Below are 26,286 nucleotides of genomic sequence, written 5' to 3'. Positions count from 1 at the left end.
GTGCATCTTGTTGAAAAGAATTTATTCAGGAAGCTGAGGCATAACATATTTCTGTAATGTGACCAAGCATGTTAGTCCAGTTATTGTAGCCTCTACAAAAAAAGAAAGATATTAATTATTTTATCCTTCATGATATCATACCAAATATTACGTTCTGGAGAATTCCATTTGTATTCATATACAATGTGTGAATTTTTAGACATTAGATGTGGCAATTATTTCTGTCTACTTTCTAGACATATGGATTACTGCCTTGTCCAAAAAGCATACTCAGTTAAGGAATTTGTTATTGCTATTAATTTTGGCCAATATTGTTTCTGCAAACTTTATTTGTGTTGTCTTGTCTTCTGGCTTAATTTGTTGTTATAAGTGAATTTTGTGCACATGTAAATAAACCTTTTATGTTTACCATGTGGCATTGTTTTTGATGGGATTTGTAGCTACACACTAGTCTGCCAGATGAATTTTTTTCAGTCTTCTCTGAAATAACTATCAATTCTGTTTAGTGTTTACTTCAGACATTTATGCCTGGCATGTTTACTAGTCATTGGTAATAAATTTTCTATTTTCTGAGTTTCTTGTTATATTTAATAATGGATACACAAGTCAGGACATCTTCTGTCACTCAAAAATAGTATTTATGGCAAAAATGTTACTGGACAAGTGTTATATACTTCAATTTTGCAAGCAATAGTACAAAAAATACCTGCTGTAGTGTCTACATGGTAACTGACAGTGCACAGTGTGCCAAACTTTGTTGGGTTTATAAATTTCAGAGCTGTTCTTTACACTAGCACTTACTTTCTGTCCTTAGAATTAGTACTTTTTTATGTTTCAAATTTATCTTTTTTTGTATGTAACAATACATAAAAACAAAATAAAAATAAAATTGTATGTAAATAAACAAAGGTAATAATAAGTTGTAACGATGGTGGACTGCACACCGATCTCTTTCATAAGCAAGAAACGAGAAAATTCACATCCAGGCGTTAAGTGTTAACGAATATCGCTATAATCACTAGCACTTTCGACGAAACTATTTTCGTCTTCCTCAGGTGGATAAAAACGGATAAAATTTTCTTTCGAATCAAAAAATTTTCGAAATGCAAAAACCGCTTTAGAACTTTGGAACACACTCACCGATGGAACAGAGCGAGAAGAAATTTAAATGTGCGCGCGTGGTGACGTAGCGCATGCGCTATAAATTACTGAAATGTGGAGCTAGAGGTGTTGTTTTAATCTGTTATATAAGTTAACCCACATAACAGGCAAATCAAGCGTGGGCGTGTTGCACGGATTTAGTGCAGCGGTAAGAAAGGCCTCCCAAATAAACACGACGTTCCTGTTATTATAATGCCTGAGCATCATCACCTGGTCCCATAGCGGGGTGTATGGGTGCTGTAACACCATTCTTGCTAGTTCGGTGTCTGCTTTGCCTGCCCTGATGGAAAGTTGGTGTTCGGAAATACGACAGGCCAACATTCTGGTTGTCGCGCCAACGTAGTGGGTGCGAATACCGGAAGCAGTATTTTCCAATGGGATGGAGTAAACTCCAGACCTCTCTAGTACGGAGGTAGCATCCCTGTCATTGCACAGTAGCCTCCTAAGATTTGGCCGTGGGGAGACTGGTAGAAAGAGCGCGTGTTGCCTAAAAACACGGCAAATACGTATGGTGACTCGGCCACAGAACGGTAATGTGGGAAGGACTACCGTGCATTCGTTTGGAACATGTAAGGTCGTGGGAGGAAAGAGCGATCTTTTGACCTTGTTTAGGAGGTACCTGTACTTGGCATTAGTGTACCCCGCCGCGTTTACTGCTGAGCGAATGGCATTAAGTTCAATGTCGACAGCTGTTTGACTGGAAGATAACAAAAAAGCCCTTCTAATTAATGGGGCGATAGCTGCATTAACATAATGCTGCGGCTGGAATGCTGTAGCAGGGATTAAAGGTGGTAAGCAGTTGAATTTACGGAACACGGAGTACGATAAAGTTCCCAGGGATTTGGAGATGTTTAGATCTAAAAACGCAATAGCCCCTTCATTTTCTTTTTCCCAGGTAAAGCTGATGGTAGAATAAACTTTCGTGAGTGCAGTTTTGAAGGCGAGGAAATCCTCCTCCGTTTCCTGCCAAGCAACAAGGATATCGTCTACATATCTGAGGTATAACAATGGATATGCTATGGTGAGGGGGAAATTGAAGACCCTTTGCTCAACATGCCTCATGAGTAACTCCGCCAATACCGCAGAAAGCGGTGAGCCTATGGGGACCCCCTGCTTCTGTAGGTATATCCTCCCATTAAACCGAAAATAATCGTTTTCGGTAATAAAAAGCAAGGCGTCACGTATCTCTAAGACCTGCTGCGCTGTAAAGCACTCCTTGATGAGAAGACTATTTGCAAGCATGACAGCCTCGAACTGAGGAACCGAGGGGTATAGTGCAACAACATCCAACTTGTAAAAACTATACTCGTTGCAGGATGAGTTACCCAAGACGGAAGAAATTGATGTTTTTGCTTCAATGGAGGAAGATGTAACCCAGGGGGAAGGAGGTAGGAGCCCACTTAGTAGCTTGGCAAGCACCTTTTCAAGGTGGTAGGTTGGGTGAGTCCTTTTATTAACTAGCGGCCTCAATGGCCAACCCTCCTTATGAGTTTTAACCTTGAAAAAGAGTCTGGGACACGCTACGTTTGATGGAGGATCCACGCGCCCAGGAAGAGCAGATATACTAGGAAGAGATATTATTTTCTTAGTCTTCCTAAGAACGGTAGGAGTTGGGTCAGATTGTAGGACTACCGTGTGGGAGTGGTTGAGGAAGTCCGCAGCTCTGGCTAGAAAGTCGTCTTCTTTACATAGGACAAATTTCTTTTCCTTGTCTGAGATCAGAAGCCGTAAATTGGACGTCTCCAAGTACCGCCTTACAAGGTGGTTGTTCACAAAGATACTGCTGTCACTCGTGGAATGCCGTTGAGAAGTGAGCGTTGAAACGATGGAAAGTTCCATACTTGGGAATTTGGTGGCAGCTTGACAGTTCTTGAGCGCCGCTAGGATCGCCGGGACCGCATCCGAAGCACTGGTATTGCGTGGTGGGGGGATATACTTGGGTCCCCTTTGTATAATCTTGAGAATCCGGGCAGGAACGTGCTCCTCCGTGTAATTGTAGAACGGGACCGGTTGCGGCTGCCTACGTTGCCTACGTGTAGCCTCCAAGAGCCATCTGAACTTCTTATTTAATTTCAAGGCTATCTTATCAGCAAACGCTGTTGCAATACTTTGTAGTTTTCACGTTCGTTTCGCTAACATAATATTCGTTAACACTTAACACCTGGATGTGAATTTTCTCATTTCTTGCTTGTAATAATAAGTTTTATTCATGTAAGAAAATTGGATTTGATTTATAGAGAGGAATTATAGTAAAAGTTAATCTGGCATTTATGAGACCAGAATGGTGTCAAATTACTGAAACTTTTTGTACTTTTCCAAAATTTTGTAAAGTTATATGCAGTGTGAATGTTACAGATGTTGCTGTATATTTTGTACCAGTGCATATTGGTTCAAAATATGTAGTGTGGATGCCTTGGCTCTTTCTCAGCAACAGTTTGGTGAAAATTGTCCACTTGTTAGTGGATGGCTGGTTTACGTTTTATGACTCCAAAGGGTCGGGATTCTTTTTTTGTCAGGTCAAGTGGAAGAGGAGAGAGAGGTCGTTGGTAAGGCGTAGGCAATATATGAGTAAATGACACCATGTAACAAGTAAATCAAAAATTTACTGGATAACAAATAGACATTACAAATATGAAAATCGACTTTTTATCAAGATTCCCTAACTCTCGAGTATAGATTAAAGGGGCCTAGAGAGAGTTTACACGATTTGATATCATACCTCTGTCCTTCCTTAGTTGTGGTTTGAATCAGTTCATCCTTAACGGTGGTGCACAAATTTACAAAAATCATGACTGAGATATATGGATCACACTTAACAAAGAATATGTCGGAGATAGGGTTCCTTGGATATGATTCCTTAAGGTCCTGGTATGGCGTTTGATGAGAGACTCCCCAGGGGTGAATTGGTCTTATATTGGTTTGACTTGGGAAAATAAGTCATATGACTAAATGTTGTCAAAAGCAAAGGTTATTTTAGCAGGTGTGGAGGTCTTAGGTGTTCCTGGGACCATAATAAAGTGAAGAAATCTGACATTAACTGTGAACTTGACTTGCAATATTAGCTTGACGATGTTTGGATGGGTGAATGTTTACATTCTAGAAGGAGGGTTATAAATTTTTATAGTTGTTGATGAGATATTTGATTTCTTTTTCCAGTGATGTTGTTTTAACGTGTCAGTTAAATATGAGGTGAAATACTTCAAAAAGTAGAGAAAAACGTCTATAGAAATCCAGATCTCACAGTAGTAATGTCTGACCTGATTTAAATGAAGTGCTATTTTTTTTAAATCACATTGCCCTTGACCTTGCAGTTGACTTCTCAATAAGTAGTAATATTCATGGTCACACTCCCCTCCTTTACCTCAATTTTTTTGGATCTCTAATTCACTGTGTGTCTAAACAAATTTTAATTCACAGAATACTAACATGATGGATTATTATTATTTAACAATTCTAGATGAATGACTGCTTTTCAGAGGATATCAGATTAGCAGACATTCTGGATTATCAGGTGTCAGATTAACAAATATCTACTGTATATTTGAATATTTACTTTTATTAGCCATTGTTTTCATAGTTGTTATAATTAAAATAATATATATGTTTTTTTATAAGCATAAACATGGATGAAGCTAAAGAAGTTCATAAATGTCTACGGAAAGCTGCTGGAATATTTAGTACTGTCCAGGTATGTTTAATTTCATATTGTCTCTGATTTTTAAAAATGTTCTCAGTATTTTTTAATTAAAAAGTAATTGCAATAATAATAAAACTTGAAAAAGAATTAATAATAATTCTTTTACAAATGTTCTACTTTACAGTATCTATGTCAAAGTAAATATATTTCATTAATATTTAAAAAAAAAAAAAAAAAAAACACTTTGTAAGGTTTACCTGTCATTTAGAAGAAAAAAAATTGCCAGTAACTATAAAATAAGACTCTACAACCAATAACCGGTGCAAAGTATGGCTAAGCAGTAAAAAATGAACATTTTTATAACCCCTTCTGGGTTTGTGCCAATTATTGGTTGCATAGCTGTACTTCGCACCAGTTATTGGTTGTAGAGAGAGTTATTTTCTCGTTATCCTCGTGTAGTATGCAGATGTGCCAATAACTATGGGTTTGCATAGTTTATAGTTGTAATTCATTTATTTAATCATGGAATAATTATGCCATGTTGTACAGAAATTAAAATGTTATTAATTGCAAAAATTATATTGATATGAACATAAATAAATATATAGTAGTGGCCATGGAAATTTTATCATTCATAAAATTCTATAAAAATATGTTTGTTTTTAAGTTACATTATCATTTGCTGCAAATCTGCAGGAAACTTACTGTAAAGACTGCATAAGCTATTTGCATCATAAACATGAGAATGCTTTTCATTCACTGACAAAATCTACTGCAGCAATGTTTTCAGTGATTGTACCATCTATTGGTATAAAAGCTCGTGTATAGGTGATGTGCTTTCATTAGCAAAATGAAAAGTTTTCATATAAATAAACAACAACTAACCCGTTATATATAAAGACCAACAACTGCCGAATTATCAGCAGTTGTTGGCAAATGGCTATAGTAATATTAATAATTTAAGTTAATTTGGTACTAGAGTTAGGCGTTAGGCGCCATCTCTTGCTAAATTTAATAATTAGAATTTTAATTAAATAATTTAAATAAATTTAGGCTTAACTGGAAGAAAAGAATTGGCCCGAAGCGGGATTCGAACCCGCAACTTCTGCTATCCATACAGACACGTTACCAGTTACGCTACCCGGACCTTCGGTCCGATCTTCCCTTCCAGTTGATATAAGATTACCGTACGACCATCGACGGCTATTACAACGCCGGCTGGGGACACATTAATTGCCCACGTCTTCCCAAAGGCACTCAACCGGCCATCGCAAACCCCGGCAAGGCGTATACATATAAATAAACAACAATGAATGAAAAGTTTTCAATATTAAAACAAAGCTATTATGCAATATTATATTTATTTCAAAGAAATAAAACTGATTGCTTTAGTATCAATGGAGTACTGCAGTACCATGTGCATCTTCTCGGATAGAACCCCGAATCTTTATTATTCCTAGGTCAAGATAGTTGTCTAATTGCCTAATTTATGTTGTCCAATTAATTTAAAATATAATCCAAAAATAAACTGATTATTTTGATCTATGTTTGAAACAAAAAAGAAGCTAACATTAAAAGTGTGTTATAACTACATATTTACATTTTGAAAATTAAAGGAGTTTCCTCTTCAAAAGAGTTCATGAAATTATTAAATTCTGTTCATGTTTCTACTCTAATACCTAATGATTTAAATTGAAAATATTCTAGGTCTACAGTAATTTAAATTTTTATAAATTATTCTATTAATAAATGTTTAAATTATTAAATTTGCTTATTTTTAATATTTATAATAAATAAATAAAACAATTTATTGCAGTTATTTTTAGTTGCTCATTTGATTACATCTGTTATGTATTCAGTATGGCATTTATTAAAAGATTTATCATCATTCCCCTTAATCTTTTGTAAAACATTTTCTTTATTTTATAGACTTAACTGTTTAAATGTTATAATTTATTCTAATTAATCTCATATTTAATGCTTTAATTATTATATTTTTATCTTGGAAGTTTCTGTTAAAGCATTTTTAGTTTTTTATTTAAATTCTTTTGAGTTTATATATTATTTTAATATTATTATATCATATATTTTTTAATTCTAACAAATACTATTATTATTATTAATATAGCTGCTCTGATAAAAACCTGTTTGTGCTAGTCATGCTAAATTTATTGACCTTGCAGTTTTGCTGTATAAAAAGTAATATTATAAAACAAGAATGTTTTCGAATCTAATTATTTGTTGAAATATATACGTGGCAAGAAATTAAAAATATTCGCATATATATTTCTCTTTATTAAATATCAAATAATTTTCACATAAACATAATTAACCCATTAAATACTCTGTGAGTCGCTAGGAATCGTTCTCTTACTTAGGTCGCATGGGTCTGTCAGACCCGTCATTTTTATTTTGAAATTAATAAATTTTTTCTATCGCGTAGAGGAACTACAATTTTTTCGTTAAATTCTACGCTTTGTTTTCTATCTAGTAGTATAAATTACTTCTGTATTGACGAAATTGTCTTTTCAATATTTATTTTTACGTAATTTGATGAAAAAATCACAAAATAATAAACATATCAAATTTCAACTCGCTGTAAGTTATCTGACGTTTCACCGATAATCATCGGGTTTGTTTTCAAATGGGGAAGAAAGTTCACTCATTCGTGTGAAGTCAGTAGAAATTCAGTACTACTGCTAAAAATTTTTTAAATAGATTTCGCGTTACCCCCTTTCGCGAGAGTCAATAAACGTTAATTGTTTTATGGCTCTATTAAAAAATGCTTATTTTTGGGTTTAAAATCGACTAATTGACAACTGTTTTATTTTGTTTTACTCATTAGAATGTCATCTTTAAGATTTAACAGATAGTTTTGTTAGATTTTCACACATGAATTTTATTTTTAATTTTTAATGTGATATAGTCGTGTGTTAGGCTTAACTCGATCACCTAATTCAAAAATTGACATCGGTCAAAATATTATTCAATTTATCAAAATTCTTTGTTGATAGTTTAGATATAAATGTTTTCTCTGCACGAAATGAATCGATCGAAAAAATAATGAGGGGCCCATCAAAAATTCGGCAATTAATGACATGTTGTCGATTCTGTAATTTGTTTTTTTTATAATATAAAATATTCACACAATAAAACTGTAAAAAGGCATGCATATCAATATCTGAATGTTATCAAAATGCAATTATCAAAAATTTTATAATTTTCACAATTTGTATTATCTTAATTTAGTTTTAAAGTTTTTTGTCGCGCTTTGTGTATCGCGCGACAAAACAGTCGCAACGCGATCAAACGCAGCGATTTCATTCATAATTACTTATGTAGATCGGGCTAACTTTTCAGGTTTGTTTTGTTGTGCCGCGATGAAAAATGAATAAATAATAAAAGCAGATTATAATTAAAAGTATTTTTATCAGATTAATCTGAATTATTAGATTATAGAATAATTATAGCTATGCGATATGATTGTCGCGTAGTTGTAATTATTTTTCTTATATCTAATTCCTTAATGTTTAGGGTCTAATTAGCTAACTTCTAGTTGTTATATTTCGTATGAACGTGTAAGCATCGTTTCAAAATTGTCTGGTGGGAATTGACTGAGATTAGAACTACCCTCCACGTAAATCAAGGTTATAATGTAAACAAACGTTAGACAATCGCCCAGTGACGTAGCGTGGGTGTCAGCCGCCTGGGGCGGAGGAAAATTTCCCCGCCCTCTTATTTAGGTATTTTTACAAGATATTATTATTTATTGTGAAATTTTGCCGCTCTCACTACGCTACGCCACTGCAATCGCCGAATTAAAATTTAATTTTTATTTTAAATTTGTATTTTAATTTAAATTGACCAGTCGTAAACTGTAATATGTTTCTGATAAAATCTCAAAACAAATCGATTTCAGTCTAATTTTTAAAGAAAAATCGCAATTTAAATTTTATTTATGCGGAAAATACAAAAAAATTCCAAAAGTTTATTAACTTTTGGAATTTTTAGATTATAGAATAATTATAGCTATGCGATATGATTGTCGCGTAGTTGTAATTATTTTTCTTATATCTATATAAGAAAAACTTTTGGAATTTTTTTTTGTAGCTAAAGGAATTTATATTAATTAAAAAATTTAAAACAAAACACACAAATCAAACTATTAAACAGAATTTAATTAAAAAGATACAAAAAAAACATTATTTTGTTTTTGTCTTTATATAATATTTGTAAACATTCGAAACATAATATGCTAACAAAGAATAAAATAGTATTTATGTTGTATTTATATTCTATTTATGTCCGAGTAAATACACTATATAGTTACTGTTTAAGTTGCAGAATAAAATACATATACTGGTTGATATTTAAAAACTAAATAATTATTATTTTCAAATTTATGCTCAAAACATTTAACTTTACTTGTGCATTCAGAATAAAAACAACTTCTACCTAATAACAAATATATAGCATATATTTATCTTTAGTTAAAATGTTGGTTTCTTATTTTTATTCAACACAATCTCTACATATTTGAACTGCATGTTCCAAGCATAGATATTTTTTGCATTTCACGCAGGTATATTTCGTTTTTCTATCTTTCCGTGTTTCACATTCATCACATCTCTTTCTCTTTTTTTCGACACATTCCGTGGATGAATGTGAAGGTCCGGCTTCAGAATCTGACGGAAATATCCTTTCCGCTGCCGTTCTGATAGTTTTCGAAAGATTTAAAATACATTTTCTTTTATCAATATGTTCGCTCATTAGAATGATACACAATTCCTTCAAAAATTCTCTTCTATTATTCAATTTGGATGTATTTTTGTTTGCTTGGTGAATAATATAGGAATTAATTCCTGCTAAATTTAAAACACAATAAAAAATGATCATAGGCCATCGACTGGTGTTGCGTACGCAATTATAATTCCCGGTTAACTGGTCCACGGTATCTACTCCCCCTTTAGTTCTATTATAAAAGGATATTATTTCTGGCTTTTTTGCCAGTCCAGTTTCCCGATCAATTTCTTCACTATGATGTAATGACGACAAAAGCAATACATTTTTACTTTTTTTCGGCACATAGGAGACCAAAGTGATCGCTTTAGTAAATGCAAACTTACTACTGTTTACTTTTCTATTTTTTATATTTAAAAATTCTGCAGGAATTTCTTTTCTATTTTTTCTGATGGTACCAACTAGCGTTAACCTGTCTTGCAATAAATCTGTAGCCAAACTGAAACTGGTGAACCAGTTATCGGTAGTTATATTACGGCCGCTGTTAACAATAGGCCTAGTTAATCTTTTCACTACACTGTCCGCAGAATTCGATACTGAGAAGGGTCCATCGGGCTGTTTTCCGCAGTAAACCTCTAAATTGTGCGTATAAAATGTTTTACTGTCTACTAGCAAGAATATTTTTATACCGTATTTATTTGGTTTACTTGGTATATACTGGCGGAATCCGCACCGCCCTCTGAATCCTTCCAGTTTCTCATCTACGGTACAGTATTCCGATACATTGTAATTCTTTATACAATTATTCGTAAATACATCTAAAAAAGTTCGGACTGCTGCTAATTTATCAAACTTTAGTCTTTCACCTCGCGTCTGTTTATCATCAAATCGGAGATTTGCTAACAAAAAACGAAAACGTCTCTCCGACATGGCCGTTCTTGCGATTTCGAATCCTGTACCGTCCGTTGTCCACATTTCGTTAACGTGACAGCGATTTACCTTTTTATACGCAGCAAGGTAAAATAATCCGATTAGTGCTTTTATTTCCTGCAGATCTGTTGTATTTGCATCACGTTCTCTTTCGTAATGCGGTTGTACTTTTTGTATTTGTTGATTTGTGTGTATGACTATGATATCTAAAATATCATCTGTTACGAACAGATTCCAACATTCAAAAATAGACCTTGCGTTTGTAGCCTCTCCAATGGGACCAGGTATAAGATAAATCAAGTTCTCTCTTCTTGTCTTCGTTGCAGGATATTCCCACATACTCCATCTGGTTCCATCGCGAGCTAGGAAAGAACAATGCTCACCTGTTTGTGATGACGAGGCTGCTACTTGTGATGATGAGGCAACTGCAGGTGAGCCTACTTCTGATATATCTTCGTTTTCCTCTTGCTCGGTGTCTGTATTCTCAGATCTAACTTCTACAAAATCACATTCTTCTTCCGAAGAAGCATCTTCATATACTATATTCTCGATCTCTGAATCGATCATAAAATCTCCGTACATTTTTACTTTACTATAGACAAGGCACTCAAATATAGTCTATTAGGCCAGGCTTGTTTCTCCTAGTTTCAACGGTGGCATTGCCTTATATACAGTTTTTAGATCTGTTGGCCGACCAATCAGGAGCTAACTCGGTTGCTCTCCTGCAAATCTGTTTCAGTTGGCATATCTGTCTCAACATGTCTAGAACTGAGGCTATCCGATATTTTCAGAAAACGAGTTCTAACGACTAAAACCAGAATTCTCCTCTCACTACTCGACAGGTCTTCTTGAATGTACTAGTCTAACTCAGAAGCAGAAATGAACTAAAAACGCCATAAAAGTGATTTAATGACACACCGATCTCTTCTGACGGCTTTATTTTGTTTAAAGTATATGAGAATATACATTAAACAAAATAAACTTGACAGAAGAAGGGCAAAGTACTGAAAAGCGTCCCGACAAATAAAAAAAAAAGGAATAAACAAATGTAAACAAATCATGTGTTATTTAGATTACACTGTATTGTGAAAAATAATCAAAAAAGAAAATTGATACGGATTCAGATATAAAAGCCGGTTTATTACTACAGTACAGTAAATATATTACAGTTTACGGTGTTTAATTTTTTTTAATACAAATTTAAAATAATACTAAAATTCACAACTAGATATTCCATAGACTTACTATAGGAAAATGGAGTTTCCAGGAAATATTCATTGCTAAACAATTTTAAAAACATGTTTACTCATCTGAACACTGTCGAACATTTAATTAGCAATTTATAGCTTATAACGCGATTAAAACAAAAGAATTTATAGCGATTGTGTAAATTCGATTACCAAGATCATTTCCGAGGGGGCAGGACATTTTTTGGAATTTTATAGCTAGACTGTTTTCACAAGTTTCTGATTACTTAGTAAAAGTGAAAAAAGCCAACTTGCATCGCCCAATATACGAGGAATAATCATAAATTAATTATAAAAGTGATAAATAAAAATTATATGATAAGAATAAAAAATAATTAAATTAATTAAAAAGTAATTAGACATTACTTTTAAAAACAATATTATAACAAAAAAAACAAAAATTTAAATATACAAATAAATAACGATATGATAGGATTTAATAAACACCGCGCGACAACTTAAATGCGATAAAGTTATTGCGACACTCGCTATCGGCAACGGCGACAAATTAAACGGTTTTTTTTTACCCCCATCATGAGTCGCATGGGTCTGACAGACCCAAAGTATTTTTTAATTCTAACAAATACTATTATTATTATTAATATAGCTGCTCTGATAAAAACCTGTTTGTGCTAGTCATGCTAAATTTATTGACCTTGCAGTTTTGCTGTATAAAAAGTAATATTATAAAACAAGAATGTTTTCGAATCTAATTATTTGTTGAAATATATACGTGGCAAGAAATTAAAAATATTCGCATATATATTTCTCTTTATTAAATATCAAATAATTTTCACATAAACATAATTAACCCATTAAATACTTTGTTTGTTTGATATCAAATAATTTAGTTTATCTATATAGTTTTAAATCTTTTTTTCATACTATATAATTAGAACAATTTAAAATTTATTTTATTTACAGGAAAAATATATTGGGCAGCTATTACAAAAGCCAGATCCAGGTTCCGATTTGGATAATAAAGTAGTTCAAGCATACATTAATCAATGTACTGCTGAAGCCCAAGAAGGTAAACATAGATTTTTTTATTTAAATGATGATTATTGGAAATGAGCTCAAAAAATTTCATGACATTGCAGTATATAGCAATGAACAGTCTTTAGTAACTTATCAACTACAGTAATATAATGCATGGTTACTCAGAGACTTCTGGTTACTGAAAACAGATGTTAATTAAAATTTTTCTATTATTGAAAAATTTTAAGTTACTGTTTTGAAAAAGTTTGTTCAATTTTTGCAAAGTCCAAGTTAGCATGGCTTTACTGTTATCATCACAAGAAATAAAACTTGCTTATGTTTTAGAAGTTAAATTTATTAATGAATTAAAAGTTTTTCTTAGTTTTTGTATTTCATCTTTAGATGTTATTACAACATTAGAATGGTTGTAAAGTTTTAAAGAATGCAGAATTTTAAAAAATTTTTCATTTTTGATTTTAAATAAAGTAAATTATTTACATATTGGAAAGCTGCCAGTGTACTGTGATTATATTATGCAAAAACTGAGTTTGCATAATATAAGCATAAATCTGAACATAAATCTACAAAATCTTGGACATCTCAGTACATTAAACTTTACTTTTGAATTTAGCATTTTTTAGATGTTTAAATGGGATGGGAAGAAGCGGAAATCGCCAAGCAAATATATTCTCCAACTTTAGCAAGGATGGCGGAAAAAATAGAAATATATAAGAGTAGACTCGACAACAGATGCATTAACGCCAGGGACGCTGAGGGATTACCGTCGGCTTGGAAGTTTGCTATTAAGAGACTTACAAATGGCTCATGACTTGCGATGTGTTTCATATTTGGAGGACTTTAATATTATATTATCTGTTAAGTGATGTTAGTGTGTACTAATAACCTTGGTATTGTTTTATGTTTGTTAGTTTACATTTATGTATTTTTTGCGCTTTAATTCTAATTTTAATTAGTTGCTCCGTTGTCGGTTTTTTGAATTTAAATATTTTGTGTTCCATTCTTTGGAATTATTTTTGTTTTTGTTCGTCAGTTCGAACCTGAGGATGATCTATGGAATAGATTGAAAACGTTAGTTTTTTTAATTAAAATTCCCTCAGCAACTTATAAGGTGGTGGTTATTGGAGTATAGATGTTTAAATCATTCTGATTTTGTAATGAGATCTGAAAATAGAGTGGAATAACACCAAAAAATATTTAATCCAATAATAAATTTGTGTGACTTTTATAAATATAATTAAATTTTGGTTTTTCCTAATTTCATTTAAGTTAGAATTGAATGTTTTTTCAGCAACATTATCACATGACTTACACTTATATATTGGCAGTATTTTCTAAAATGACTTTTACTTTAGCATTTTTTTTATTACTTTGATATAAATTACAATTATTGTACTTATGCTTAATAAATGCTTACTGTAGTTAGAATTTAATGTTTTTCTTTTTATTTTCAGTAACAATTGCAAGAGCAATTGAATTAAAGCATGCACCAGGACTAATATCTGCATTGGCAAATGAAACATCAAGAATGTATAAAGCTGCAGGTAAATCTATCACATGAAAAATGAAGGTTTAATTAAAATACATATAATTTCACTTTTGTATATAATTACATTTAAATTTACATATTTTTAATTTTAATTTATTGTAAGATTTATGAAAATTATTGATCTATCTATAAATAATCTTCATGGGGTCTACAGTAGAGCATCGTTTATCTGAAAGCTGATCAATCGAAAGCTTTCCAGTTGGACTGTGTTGTGATGAATCAAACATTTTTGATACTAGATTAACTTCCAAAATATAATTTTTTATTTTTATATTTTTCGATATATTTATTTTGTTTTTACAAAATAAAGAAATAGTTTTTAACGATACAATAGCCACGATTATTATTTTAAAAAATTTACGTTAGGCTTAACATCAATGAAAATTCAATGCGTAGTGACACGCAGCGGAGAAAAATTTCAGCATGGGATAGGTTAATATGTTTTTTCGTACATAATCGGTTATCCAAAAAATAATTTATCCGAACAACCCCAGTCTCCAATTGATTCGGATAAACAATGCTCTAAAGTATAATTAAAGTCTACTATTCCAACTGATATACAGCAAAAACTGCTTAAAGGAATTACATGAAAATTTTGGTAAATTTTTAAAAATGAAGCCATAAGAAGGAAAATCATGGTAAAAAAATTAATTTCAAAAATCACCTTCAGGAATAATTTACATATTTTAGCATTATAATGCAATACAATGGCATTTTGTTAGGCACCTCAAAACATGTTCGGTATGTTGGGTACTATAATCTGCTGCAATCTGAAATCAGAATTGAAAGTTTGACTGTTGATGACAAAATCTCTCTTGAAATGTTTATCATGGATTCAGATCTGGTGATTGTGCATACTAAAACAGTTGAGAATTCTGGCTGATGATGTTTCTCAGAAAAATGAATTTTGAGTACCTATTTATTGCAGTTTGCTATGTATGGAGGAGCACCATCCTGCATGAACACTGTTAAGACAAGACATCAATGTTGTTGGAGTGATGGAGTCATGGTGTTGGTCAATAATAAAGCATATTGATGGTGTTAATGGAACATGTAATTGCATCTGTGTGCCTGAGTTCCTCAAATCAGACTGTTCAGATAATGAACAATGAGAAAAAAGACTGCACCAAACTTTTACTTTTGAGGAATGTAGAGGAATTTCCAGAAGCATGGGGTTTTCTCTAGCTTAAACTCAACAGTTATGTATGTTAACTTCAACATGCAAATAAAAATCTGCCACAAAACACTCCTGGTGGTAATTTTTGGAACTAATTTTTTTGCTGTGAATGTCTTTCTTGTGGCCTCATTAAGACCTACTGAAATTTTGTTTCATAAGTTCTGTTAAGCAGTTTTTGCCTGCAGGCAAAAACTGCTTAACAGAACTTAAGCAGTTGTTGCTCTGAATACATTTAACAGTTTTTGTTCTAAATACATAAATTTTAATTATGAAAACCCTGTATATTAAACTAAAGATATAAAATAATTTACCATAGGTTTAATAAAAATATTTCTGGAAATTTTCTGTTCTTAATACAGATAAACAGTTTTTTAAATCTATTTTTCTTTTCTTTAATTTATTCGTAATAAATATAAACATACTAAATAGGAATTAAATCAATCACCACTTAAAAAACTGGTTAAGTATAATTAAAATGCTCACAATTCCAAAACTAGCAAAAAATTCCATTCTTTTTACTGATACAAATGCTTTCATATGTTTATACTTAGTTACTAGAAGCTTTTCAAGTTAAATATGTTCATTTTTGTTTTTAATTTTGTTCAGTTTTGAATACTGTGTAAAATACCTGATGATGTCCATTATAAATGATGAAAACATTCATATACCAAAACCAGCAAAAAAACTCCACTCTTTTGCTGGTTTTGGTGTTTGTGAGTGTTTTAGGAATTTAATATGTATGTTTTAAATATTTAGTACAGATTAATGAATAACAATATGTTTGAATATTGGAGTGGAAATTTAATGTGATTTTTTTCCCCCCTCATTTTTAACAATTCTCTTGGATATATAAAGATATAATAATAATGTTTTATTTATAATATGATTTCATGTATAATATAAATATCCAGGATATCTTGATACTAAGATATTAAATTTTTTCATGTACAAGAGACTGCAATTAACTGAATGCCAATTAACCAAATGACCAATAATCCAAACCACCACTTGCCCTTCCCTCTCTTTTGCACTGATATCACATTGCAGTTTCTTACATTTTGTGACTACATAATCAGTGATGCTTATTTGTTGTGACAGATCCAAATTATCTGTAGGATGCTACTTGTATAGCGATAAATAACTAAATACAGTATGTGTACAATATTGTGCTGTTACCCTGTAATTTCATTCTTTAGATATTAATTCACTTAGCTGAATTTTTAGTTATCTGAATCACCTGCAGATCAAATCAGTTCAGATATATAGACACACCCAAAGATCGCCTGAATGATCGGGCTAGAATTTGGCTAATTAAATGATTAATATAAAGCAATTTGTCACTAGAGGGAGGTGTTAGGTGCCATCTCTTGATTATGATGTTAGGCACCATAATCAAGAGATGGCACCTAACACCTCCCTCTAGTGACAAATTGCTTCATATTAATCATTTAATTAGCCAAATTCTAGCCCGATCATTCAGGCGATCTTTGGTTGTGTCTGTACATACTCATCGGGCTTTAAGATGTCTGTTGTATATCAGTTTGGAGAATTGGACTTCTACTGTAAATCATATTTTAACCATAACTATCTGTTTCTTCATTCTAATTACAGATTAATTTTTCAGTGTATGAGTCAGAAAAATTATTCATCCATTTCAGTAAAACATTATTTAATACATTTATTTATTTATTTTAATAACTATTGAATAAAATTGTTCTATGTACATAATCTATGTATAAAAAAATTATATCTTTTAAAAATATTTGCAGAAATAAGTAAATTTTTTATGAATAAAAAAATTACAATACAATATTCATTATGAATGTTTATACAAATTAATTAGCCATTTTGTTAAAGATCAGTTGGAAAAGGGCAATGATGATATAAGTTTCAGCTAATAATAAGTTTCAGCTTAGTATTTATTCTATTAAAGATTACAGCCAATTAATAATTAATACAGTGGAACCTCACTCAACAAGCATAATTCATTTTAGAGTTTTACTCATAATGCAAAACATTCATTACGCGAAACAATTTTTCCCATAGAAATTAATGTAAAATATGATAATGCGTTCCATGCCGAAAAAATGCTCAAATGTTTTATGTATAACGTTTATTCAAAAGAAATTTTGTACAATATACACTGTTAAGGAGTGTGAATCATCATCATCATTTCTTCTAGCGCGGAATGAACCATCCTGGAATGAGAATTCAATTTGCAGAAACAAAAAAAATATCACAGCTAATATGTTTGAAAAACACGCCAAACAATATGCCAAATTCTTGGGTTATGTAAAGACTATAATTAAATATTAGAAATGAATTAATTTGATTAGAGGTAGGCAGTTATGTTTCCATCTCGTATTAAATGTAATAATTGTAAATAGTTAATTTTTAATTCAGACCTTTCTAAAATTTAATTTGGAATCGGTCATTAAATTTATTGACCCAAGAATTTGGCATATTATTTAGCATGTTTATTATATAATGGGCTATGGTTTTGGATGTTTATAAGTAATATGTTTGGAAAAATATGTGATCACAAGCGACACTAAGATGCTAGCGGAATGAGTGCTAAACACAAACTGATGGAGCATGCTACATGTGCACAATTTGGGACTTTCCCTCTCCTCATCACTCATTATGCGAAACATCGCTAGTTAAGCGAGGCAAATTTTTACAATTTGTTTTGCTCGTTATGCAAAATACTTGTTGTGAGAGGTGCTCGTTAAGTGAGATTCCACTGTATTCAAATTCTGATTTAGTGAACAGATTAATCAAAAATCTAAAGAATATTTCATATCATCTGAGAAGTCAGGTTACTTATCTTTGGAAAGATGGTTTAAACCAAAGAAAAATTTTCAAACAATCAAAAATTTCATGTACTAGTGCTCAATACATATAAACAAATTTTGAAACAATAAGAATGTCATAAATCAACTAGGATGTGACCAAAAATAAAAATAATAGAGCATGGAAACAGAGTAATTATTAAAGAAGCAAATTCATAAAGAAAAAATCAGCTGTAAGAATAGTTGAAAAAGTCAAAAATGAATTATGTGTTGTTATGGTGCAGACTATATGTAATCAATTCCATAAAGGTGATTTTCACAGCAGAACACCAAGACAAAAAAATCTTTCATCTCTGCCATCAATTGGAAAAAGCACATAGATTGGGCAAATAAATGTTTAGAGAAACTTCAAATGTTTTGGAGCAATATTTTCTGGTCAAATGATAGTAAATTTAATTTATTTGGCTCAGATGGATGCAATTACCCAATGAAGAATTTAAACTGGATTGTCTGAAGTTCACTGTAAAGCATGGTGATTGGAATTTCTGGGAGTCCATGGCAGCATCTAGAATAGCTGGATTAATTTTTATTGATCAAATAATTGATGAACACATTTATAAAGGTATTTTGGCTGAAGGAGTGCCAAAATCAGTAAAAACTTGATATTGTATTGTGAATTTATTTTCCAACATGATTTCAATCTAAAAAACAGAATCTGTGGAAATATACTTAAAAAAGCAGATGAAAGAGGTGCAGTGGGTTTCACAATCCTCAGGTCTAAATTCTGTTGTACGTTTATAGGATATACTACAGAAAATATTCAAAATCATGCTCCTAAAAATAAAAATGAACTGAAACTTTTGTTATTGGAAGGTTGGAACAGCATCTCACCAGAAGAAACTAATGCTAACATTTTATCAATGAAAAATCAATATTAGATGATGATTAAACTAAAAGAAGACTCTACAAAATATTTAAAACTATCATTATTATTTCTAAATTTTTTTTTCTTAGATTGTAACAAGTGGATGAATAATTTTTTTTTCTAATTGTAGTGTATGTTTATGTTTTTATTGTTGAAAAACAAAAAGTTATTATTTAGAACTAAAGTTAATAAACTAAATTAAGTAAATTAGACAATATTTATTTTTGTTATATTTTAATTATAAGTTTATTTTGTATACAAATGATATATGATTTTATTTAGTATGAATAGATCATTTTTTGACTCATTGTACATGACAAAATGAGTCAGCTATAAAATTGTGACAGTTTTCTTGCATAATTTTTAATTATGATGGTATTTTCTGGTATTCATTTTTTATTGCTTAAATCATGCTTGCTTTATAAAAATAAAAAGTTATTAGAACAAATTTTCAAAATTTGTAATTACCCAAAATTAATTTTTTAATTTCAAAATTTAAATGCAAAATTACATACCAATATTTTTTCTTATCAATATCTTTTAATAATTATTATTTTTAAAACTACATTTTATTGGATGAACTTGGCACTACTACTAAAGACAATTTTTTGAAAAAATTTCATACTAATTGAAAACAAAAACAAAGGTGGTGCAAATATACTGTAATTTTGTGCAGTTAATCCATGGTGGTATATATTCCACAAAAAATTGCAAAAATGAAAATAAAATCTTCAAATATTGCACTTCGTACGTCCCATACCTTCAGGTTGGATGTTGAAAGTAAGATAATTACCAGTAAGTAGTATAGAAATTGCCATCTCAATCACTAAAATATTGCATATTTTCTATTAATAACCCATAACAAATATACAAAAAAGAACTAAGCCCAAATATTGTATAATTATCATATTAATAAAAAAACCAAACAATTGTCATAACTAATTGGGCTAATTAAGTGCTGTATTAAGATTAACTATTAAGTAGTTTGTTACTAGAGGTTAAATGTTAGGTGCCATTTCTTATTAAATTTAATACAAATTAATTTAGAATATTCTGGAAGAAAAGAATCAGCTTGGAATGGGACTCAAACCTGTAACTCTCACTTACTGTGAAGATGTGTAACCAGTTATGCTTAAATTATATATTGCCAGTTGCAGGTTTGAGTCTCACTCCAGGCCGATTCCTTTCTTCCAGAATATTCTAAATTAATTTGTAAATATTATAATTATTAAATTTAATAAGAGATGGCCTAATGCTTATCTCTAGTATCAAATTACTTAATAGTTAATCATTAATACATCAGACTTTGTGATATTTATATATGAAGCCCTCAGGGATGTGTAGTGCTGATCATCAGAATCATGTCTCTGACATAACTGAGTTTGAATTAAGTTTCTCCAATGGGATCCCGGCTGTTTTTTAACGGAAAATTCTTCTCATTTCAGAAAATCCTGCAAATTTCTTAAAAATTTACTTTTTTCTTATTTTGTGTTAAAGTTGAGGAAATTTTGCAAATAGAAAGTATAATTAACCCATAAACTGTCAGAATACATTTGTATTTATTAATTTTAAGCCTGCTTATTAGATTTTTAAATTTTTGCTTATTATGGCATGTCACAGATTGTCAATAATCAATATGTAGCCTATTTGTGACAGGACTCTGAAAATTCTTTACTTGTCAGAACCTGTAATATGTTGAATAAGTGTGCTGATGCTGTTGTAGTTTTTAACCATGCCCAGTAGCTTCAATAACTGCATTATGCCAGGTTGTGCAAATTGGGCAAGAATACAAACGAGTATGAAATATACAAGTATGAAGTTGTGACCAGAGGGTCGGTACCTCTTTGATACCTTGTCAGGATGACACCACTGTGTCTTTTCAGCTGGACATAGAAACACCATGAGTGCAAGCGGTCACAGGTGATCGGATTCGGGAGGAGAGGTGTGAGAGATGGCGAGACGGAAGTGATTGACTCGAATACAAGGTTAGCAACTAAATAACTGGTTTAATTAAACAGAATACAGAAATGGACGATCGAGAGAGAGAGAGAGAGTTTACAGTTAATCGCGTGATGGTATAGATACCTTGATTGCAAGTGGGCATCCTTTCGGATGGATGTTCGGGCAGTTATTCGGATGGAGCGGAGATCCTGAGTGTGGGAAACTCTTCTGTAGACAGGGTTGAATGTTTTTTTCGTGGAGGGCTAATAATAATCTGTATCCGAGGGTTAACCAATAATTCATATTGGAGGATTGAACAATAATTTGTGTCAGAGGATAGTTCGACATTCGATGATCCCTTTCTTGGGCAGCACTTAGTTTATGTCCCCTCGGACTCTTTACGAGGACGTTATTCTGGATTTTTTCCCCGTTTTATATCACCAAGCCACGTTACACTTTTTCACCAATAGTAGTTTTTGTTATTAATTCCCTGTGACACATTTGATGAGATCCCTGGGAAAGGAAACGACTCGGGGAAGAGATGCGATCATCCTCCATTAATAAAATGGGGTTTTTCTGAGATTTAAATAAATGTATTTTCAAAGACAAAAAATGAATTTTCTTTCAAAATTTCGACCAGTCCGACTCTCACAAAGTTTTTCTTCATAAAACTGATTATTAAAGCCAAACAAACTGCCGAATTATCAGGCTATAAGCTCAATGCCACTATTAAAGCAGCCGAAGTAGACAAATCAAGAATACTAGATGGGAAAAGAAATACTGTAATGCATCTCGAAAACAAACTAGAAATCTTCCAGGCTACAGGTGAAAAAGCATATAAAATCCGTCTTCTCTTAAATGCATTAAAGACGATTTCATCCACATCAATTGAATCGAAAAGGGCATTCTCAGTAGCAGGACTTTTCTTTAGTAAAATAAGAATCAAATTGAGTGATCAGAGTATTGACCATCTTTGGTTTTTAAAATCTTATTATAAAAATTTACAATAATATTTTGTATTATTGTTTTATTTAAATAACAAAAATTACCTTCTAACTTAGAAGTTTGATCTAAGTTCATTTTTTTTCTTTAAATTTTCAACTCAATTCAATGACATTTTTGTTGTAAGCAGTTTCCAATAAACTTTAATAAACTTTTCTATTTGGGAAAATTTCTATGTAACCCAAAAGTAATTTTTATACATATTTTACACAGCATTATTATTATTATTATTTTGGAGGTTGCAGTTGTATTAAGTTATTTGAAAATAAAAAATAATTATATAATTTGATTTTAAAATTTATTTTATATCTTAAAAATAATTAATTATATCCTGGGATTTCCCAGAAAACAGTTCACTTTTTTCCTGGAATCTAGGACAAGCAAAAGACTGGGAATGAGAAACCCTAGTTTGAATGTTCAAAAAAGTCCTAAAATTGAATGAATGGTTGTGCTAATATTTTTGCTCTACAAACATTGACTGTAGATGTGACTGTCATCTCATTGTTTTGGGAATTTTCATGTTAGGATTTTTTTCAAACATTCAAATTCAATTATTTCAGAAACACGATTCTGAGAGTTAGCATTATACGTCCCTGAGGGCTTCATATATATGTAACAGAAAGTCATTCTGCTACATTTATTGGAAGTGTTCTTTACTGAAAATTGAGTAACATTGACATTAATGTCAAATGATGATGGTTAATTAATGGAGAATGTTTTTCTTACACTAAAATTTACTAGACTGTTATTTGGACTATAGTTTAGCTAATTATTAATAATAAATAAACTCATCAAAACTGAAATTGCAACACTACAAAGGAATGTGCACAGCCACCTGCAAATTACAAGATCAGTAGAGCTGACAGAGATATGCAAATGATTAAATTTGCATACACATCAGTAATATGGTATCCAGTTTTGGGCTCTAAAGACCAGCAGTCTGCTTGGGCCCTAAATGTTATCAGCGATGGTTTGCAGCAGCTATGCTTTCAAAGAAGCATATAAAATACCTCAGAGACTACAGCAAACTGAATACCACCAGTTAATGGCTGGGGAATGAGACTATATCCTGGGGCTGTGCAACATTGGTTTTTCAATGAGCAAAGCAATGCATTTTGGGCACAATGTGAACACCATTCAGCAATTCGTGACATGATAGATGCAGGAACATGTGAAAACATGCCAAAGAAGAAGTGGATTGCACTGGTGCATGACAGAGTTCACAGACTGGTAGATTCACCAAACAGCCTGTTGGAGCCTGTTCACTATGTCGTGTGACATATAAAGCTGCCTTTTGCTGTTAACAGGTGCATCTGTGTTCACCCAAACCATTCACAACAGGTTGCATGAAGTTGGGCTGCACATGAAGTCATCAGCTGTGGGGGTGCCATTAACTACTCAAGACAGGGCTGCATGCCTGGTGTGGTGTCATCATCACAACCAGACTACTGAATGGCATCAAGTAGTATTTACATATAAATCCTGCTTCTGTCTTTGGAGAAATGACTGCTGTGGATGAGTGTGGTAGGTATCCTGGGGAATGCTATGTGCCAGCCTTTTTTGCTGAGCATCACACCAGCCTCACACTGGGCATCATGGTTTGGGGAGGTATCATGTTCAATCAGCAGAAGTCCTGGTGCACATTTCTGGTATTCTGACAGCAAACCAGTACATTACACGAATTGTGGGTCTGTGGTCTAGCCACTGGTGCAAGTTGCACCAACACTGTGTTCCAGCAAGATAATGCCTGACCACATATTGCGCAGTGAGCTCTCACCAGCCTGAACAGAATTTTCATTCTTCTCTGGCCATCAGCCTTGCTGGATCTCTCTCCCATTGAACACCTGTGGGACTGCATTTGACATGAGGTGCATCAGGGATACATGAACACCACAGTGGATACATCTTGGCAAGAGATACCTCAAGCAACCATTAATCACCTCATTGATGGTATGCCTCACTGTGTAGCAGCCTGATTAAACAGATGTTCTGTTGCATATCTTTGTTTGTTCTTTTAATTATTTGCACATAGCTGTCACTTCTGTCAGTCCTGAAATATGCATGTGACTATGCATATTCCTTCATGGTGTTGTCATTTCACTTTTGAGAAATGCATAAAATAATTTTTCTGAAGGTAAGAAGTTAGACTGCTATCTTAAAGTTAAGAATCTGAAGCTGTCCTTAAACAGGACAAAAACATTTGTTTATCTAATTTTTGATAACCAAACAGGTAACCTACAGGTTATCTACGTGAAATTACAGTAATTTTCCAGAATCTCTGTTATGTAAAAACAGCATGTTATATCCATTACAAAAAGAAAGATTTTTCAGTTTTGAATTTGAAAATTCAATTTTTGAAAGATATTTAGTATAATTAAGAAAAATATAACAAAATTTGATGATTTTTCTTTTTAGTCATTAATAGTCATTTTTGAAATGTTTGCATGTACTGTACATATTTATGTTATATATATATATATTTAATTTCAGCTGATTCATTAAATGGTTTAAATCCAAAACATTTTGGAAAATGGTGGAAATATCTTCAACTGAAATCATCATTTTATTTATCTTATGTGAGTATTTTATATGAAAATACTGTAAATTACTTAAAATAAATTAAAATAAAATTACATTACCTATAATTTTTTAAAATAAATTATAGGTAATCATTTATTTTAGATAAAGTTTATCAGCAACTATAAATATAGTCAAAGATGGTTAATTTGAATTGTTGGATAATTTGAATCATTTCTTTTAAAACTCATATTTAAGAGACAGTTGAAAGTGGATTCTACTTTCAATTAACTGCCCATTTATGCCTGTTTATTCCTACAGATGGACTATTAACCATGTCAAAAAGGTCAGCATTATTTAAACTTTACCTACTGTAAAGGTGCATTAATTAATTCAGTTGAGTTAGCACAGTGGCTAGTTCATCCTTATGCAGGTATCTCCTGCTTTATCATTTCATTTTTATAAAAGACATATTAGTTTCTGTTTTTGATAATCAAAAGAAATCCAAAGAGAATTTTCACTTTTACAAAAAAAGGCAAAAAGGAAACATAGCTTTTAGTGTTGTTTTGCAGTGAGTCATTTTAGAGGCATTATGTACTTTGAGTTTCAAACAGTGAGCGATGTCTCCAAGCTCCTTCCCTGAAAACTATATTCATCTTCAAAATACTTAGCAAGTGAGCATTTATGCTTTGTCAATTTATTATGTATATCAATGGCTAGGGAAAGATGACCCAAATAAGGGATGGAATAACATATGGCATCTCTATTTTTTATAACCTTTAAAGGGAAAATAGGGTTCAACATCCATAAGACTTTATGACTGAGATGTTTAAATTTAGCACTAGATAACCAACATCTAGAACATAAAATTAATACATTGTAATTCAGTCACTAAAAGATATTGAGAATTGGGATATTGATAAGCTCAATAGATTAGTGTAGAGATAGTTGCATTTTTGTAGGTTGTAAGTTGAAAGGAAAAAGCTGGTATGATTCTGGGATTTGTACCAAATTTATGCAAATTTTTTAATTATTACCATAGACAGAGGACTTCTTTCTTTACATATGTGATGTGGTTAGGAAATAACGAGACTGTAATTGCCTACATGCAACGGTTATACATGGTCACACTGGCTAATCTTTATTGTTCACAACCTTTCAACAGGTGAAATACCAGGTGAACAATAGATTGTTTGTTTTCTCTGAATAAGTTTTCCTCAATTGTAGAAACCGAACACCAGTACAATAAGTTCTATTAATAAGATCTGTCCTAGTAGACATTTATATAACAAATTTGACTGTATGTTTGAAATTTAAATTTTCACATAGATTCTGAAGTTCTCTTATTGCTCATGGGGTGGCATTGAAATTAGTATTTGGCCAGTAATAACTAATTAAGGTGGGTTTATTTCTGTTGTGTATCATCATTTTTTGTTTTTGTGTGAATTCTGAGGTTTTGTTGCCACTCATGAGGTAGTGTTGAAATTGGTAATATTAGAGTATTTGCATTTTTCACTATTGTTTGCAATTTTTATGAACTTTTATGATTAGTGCTTCAAAAATACATCCAAAATTTTATAGTAAATCTAGCAGTGGTGATAAATTCAAGAAGTGTTGCTTTATTATCACAGAACATAAACTAGACTTTATAAAACTAAGGACATTAGACAAT

General features: G+C 31.8%; 1 protein-coding gene across 1 annotated transcript in view; it reads left to right on the top strand.

The window, feature by feature from the left end:
• LOC136971522 (BRO1 domain-containing protein BROX-like) overlaps positions 1–26,286 on the top strand; it is an 85,557-nt gene that overhangs the window by 40,032 nt on the left and 19,239 nt on the right. Inside the window, exons 4-7 of the mRNA XM_067265984.1 lie at positions 4,777–4,849; positions 12,640–12,745; positions 14,166–14,255; positions 24,588–24,673. Coding sequence (XP_067122085.1) covers positions 4,777–4,849; positions 12,640–12,745; positions 14,166–14,255; positions 24,588–24,673 — 355 coding nt within the window. The remainder of the gene's footprint in view (positions 1–4,776; positions 4,850–12,639; positions 12,746–14,165; positions 14,256–24,587; positions 24,674–26,286) is intronic.

The sequence above is a fragment of the Centruroides vittatus genome, unplaced genomic scaffold (genome assembly GCF_030686945.1).
Source record: "Centruroides vittatus isolate TY-2023 unplaced genomic scaffold, ASM3068694v2 contig_1051, whole genome shotgun sequence".
Classification (NCBI taxonomy): Eukaryota; Metazoa; Arthropoda; class Arachnida; order Scorpiones; family Buthidae; genus Centruroides; species Centruroides vittatus.
The sequence above is the reverse complement of the archived record's forward strand: the minus strand, read 5'-3'. Positions and strand labels throughout refer to the sequence as shown.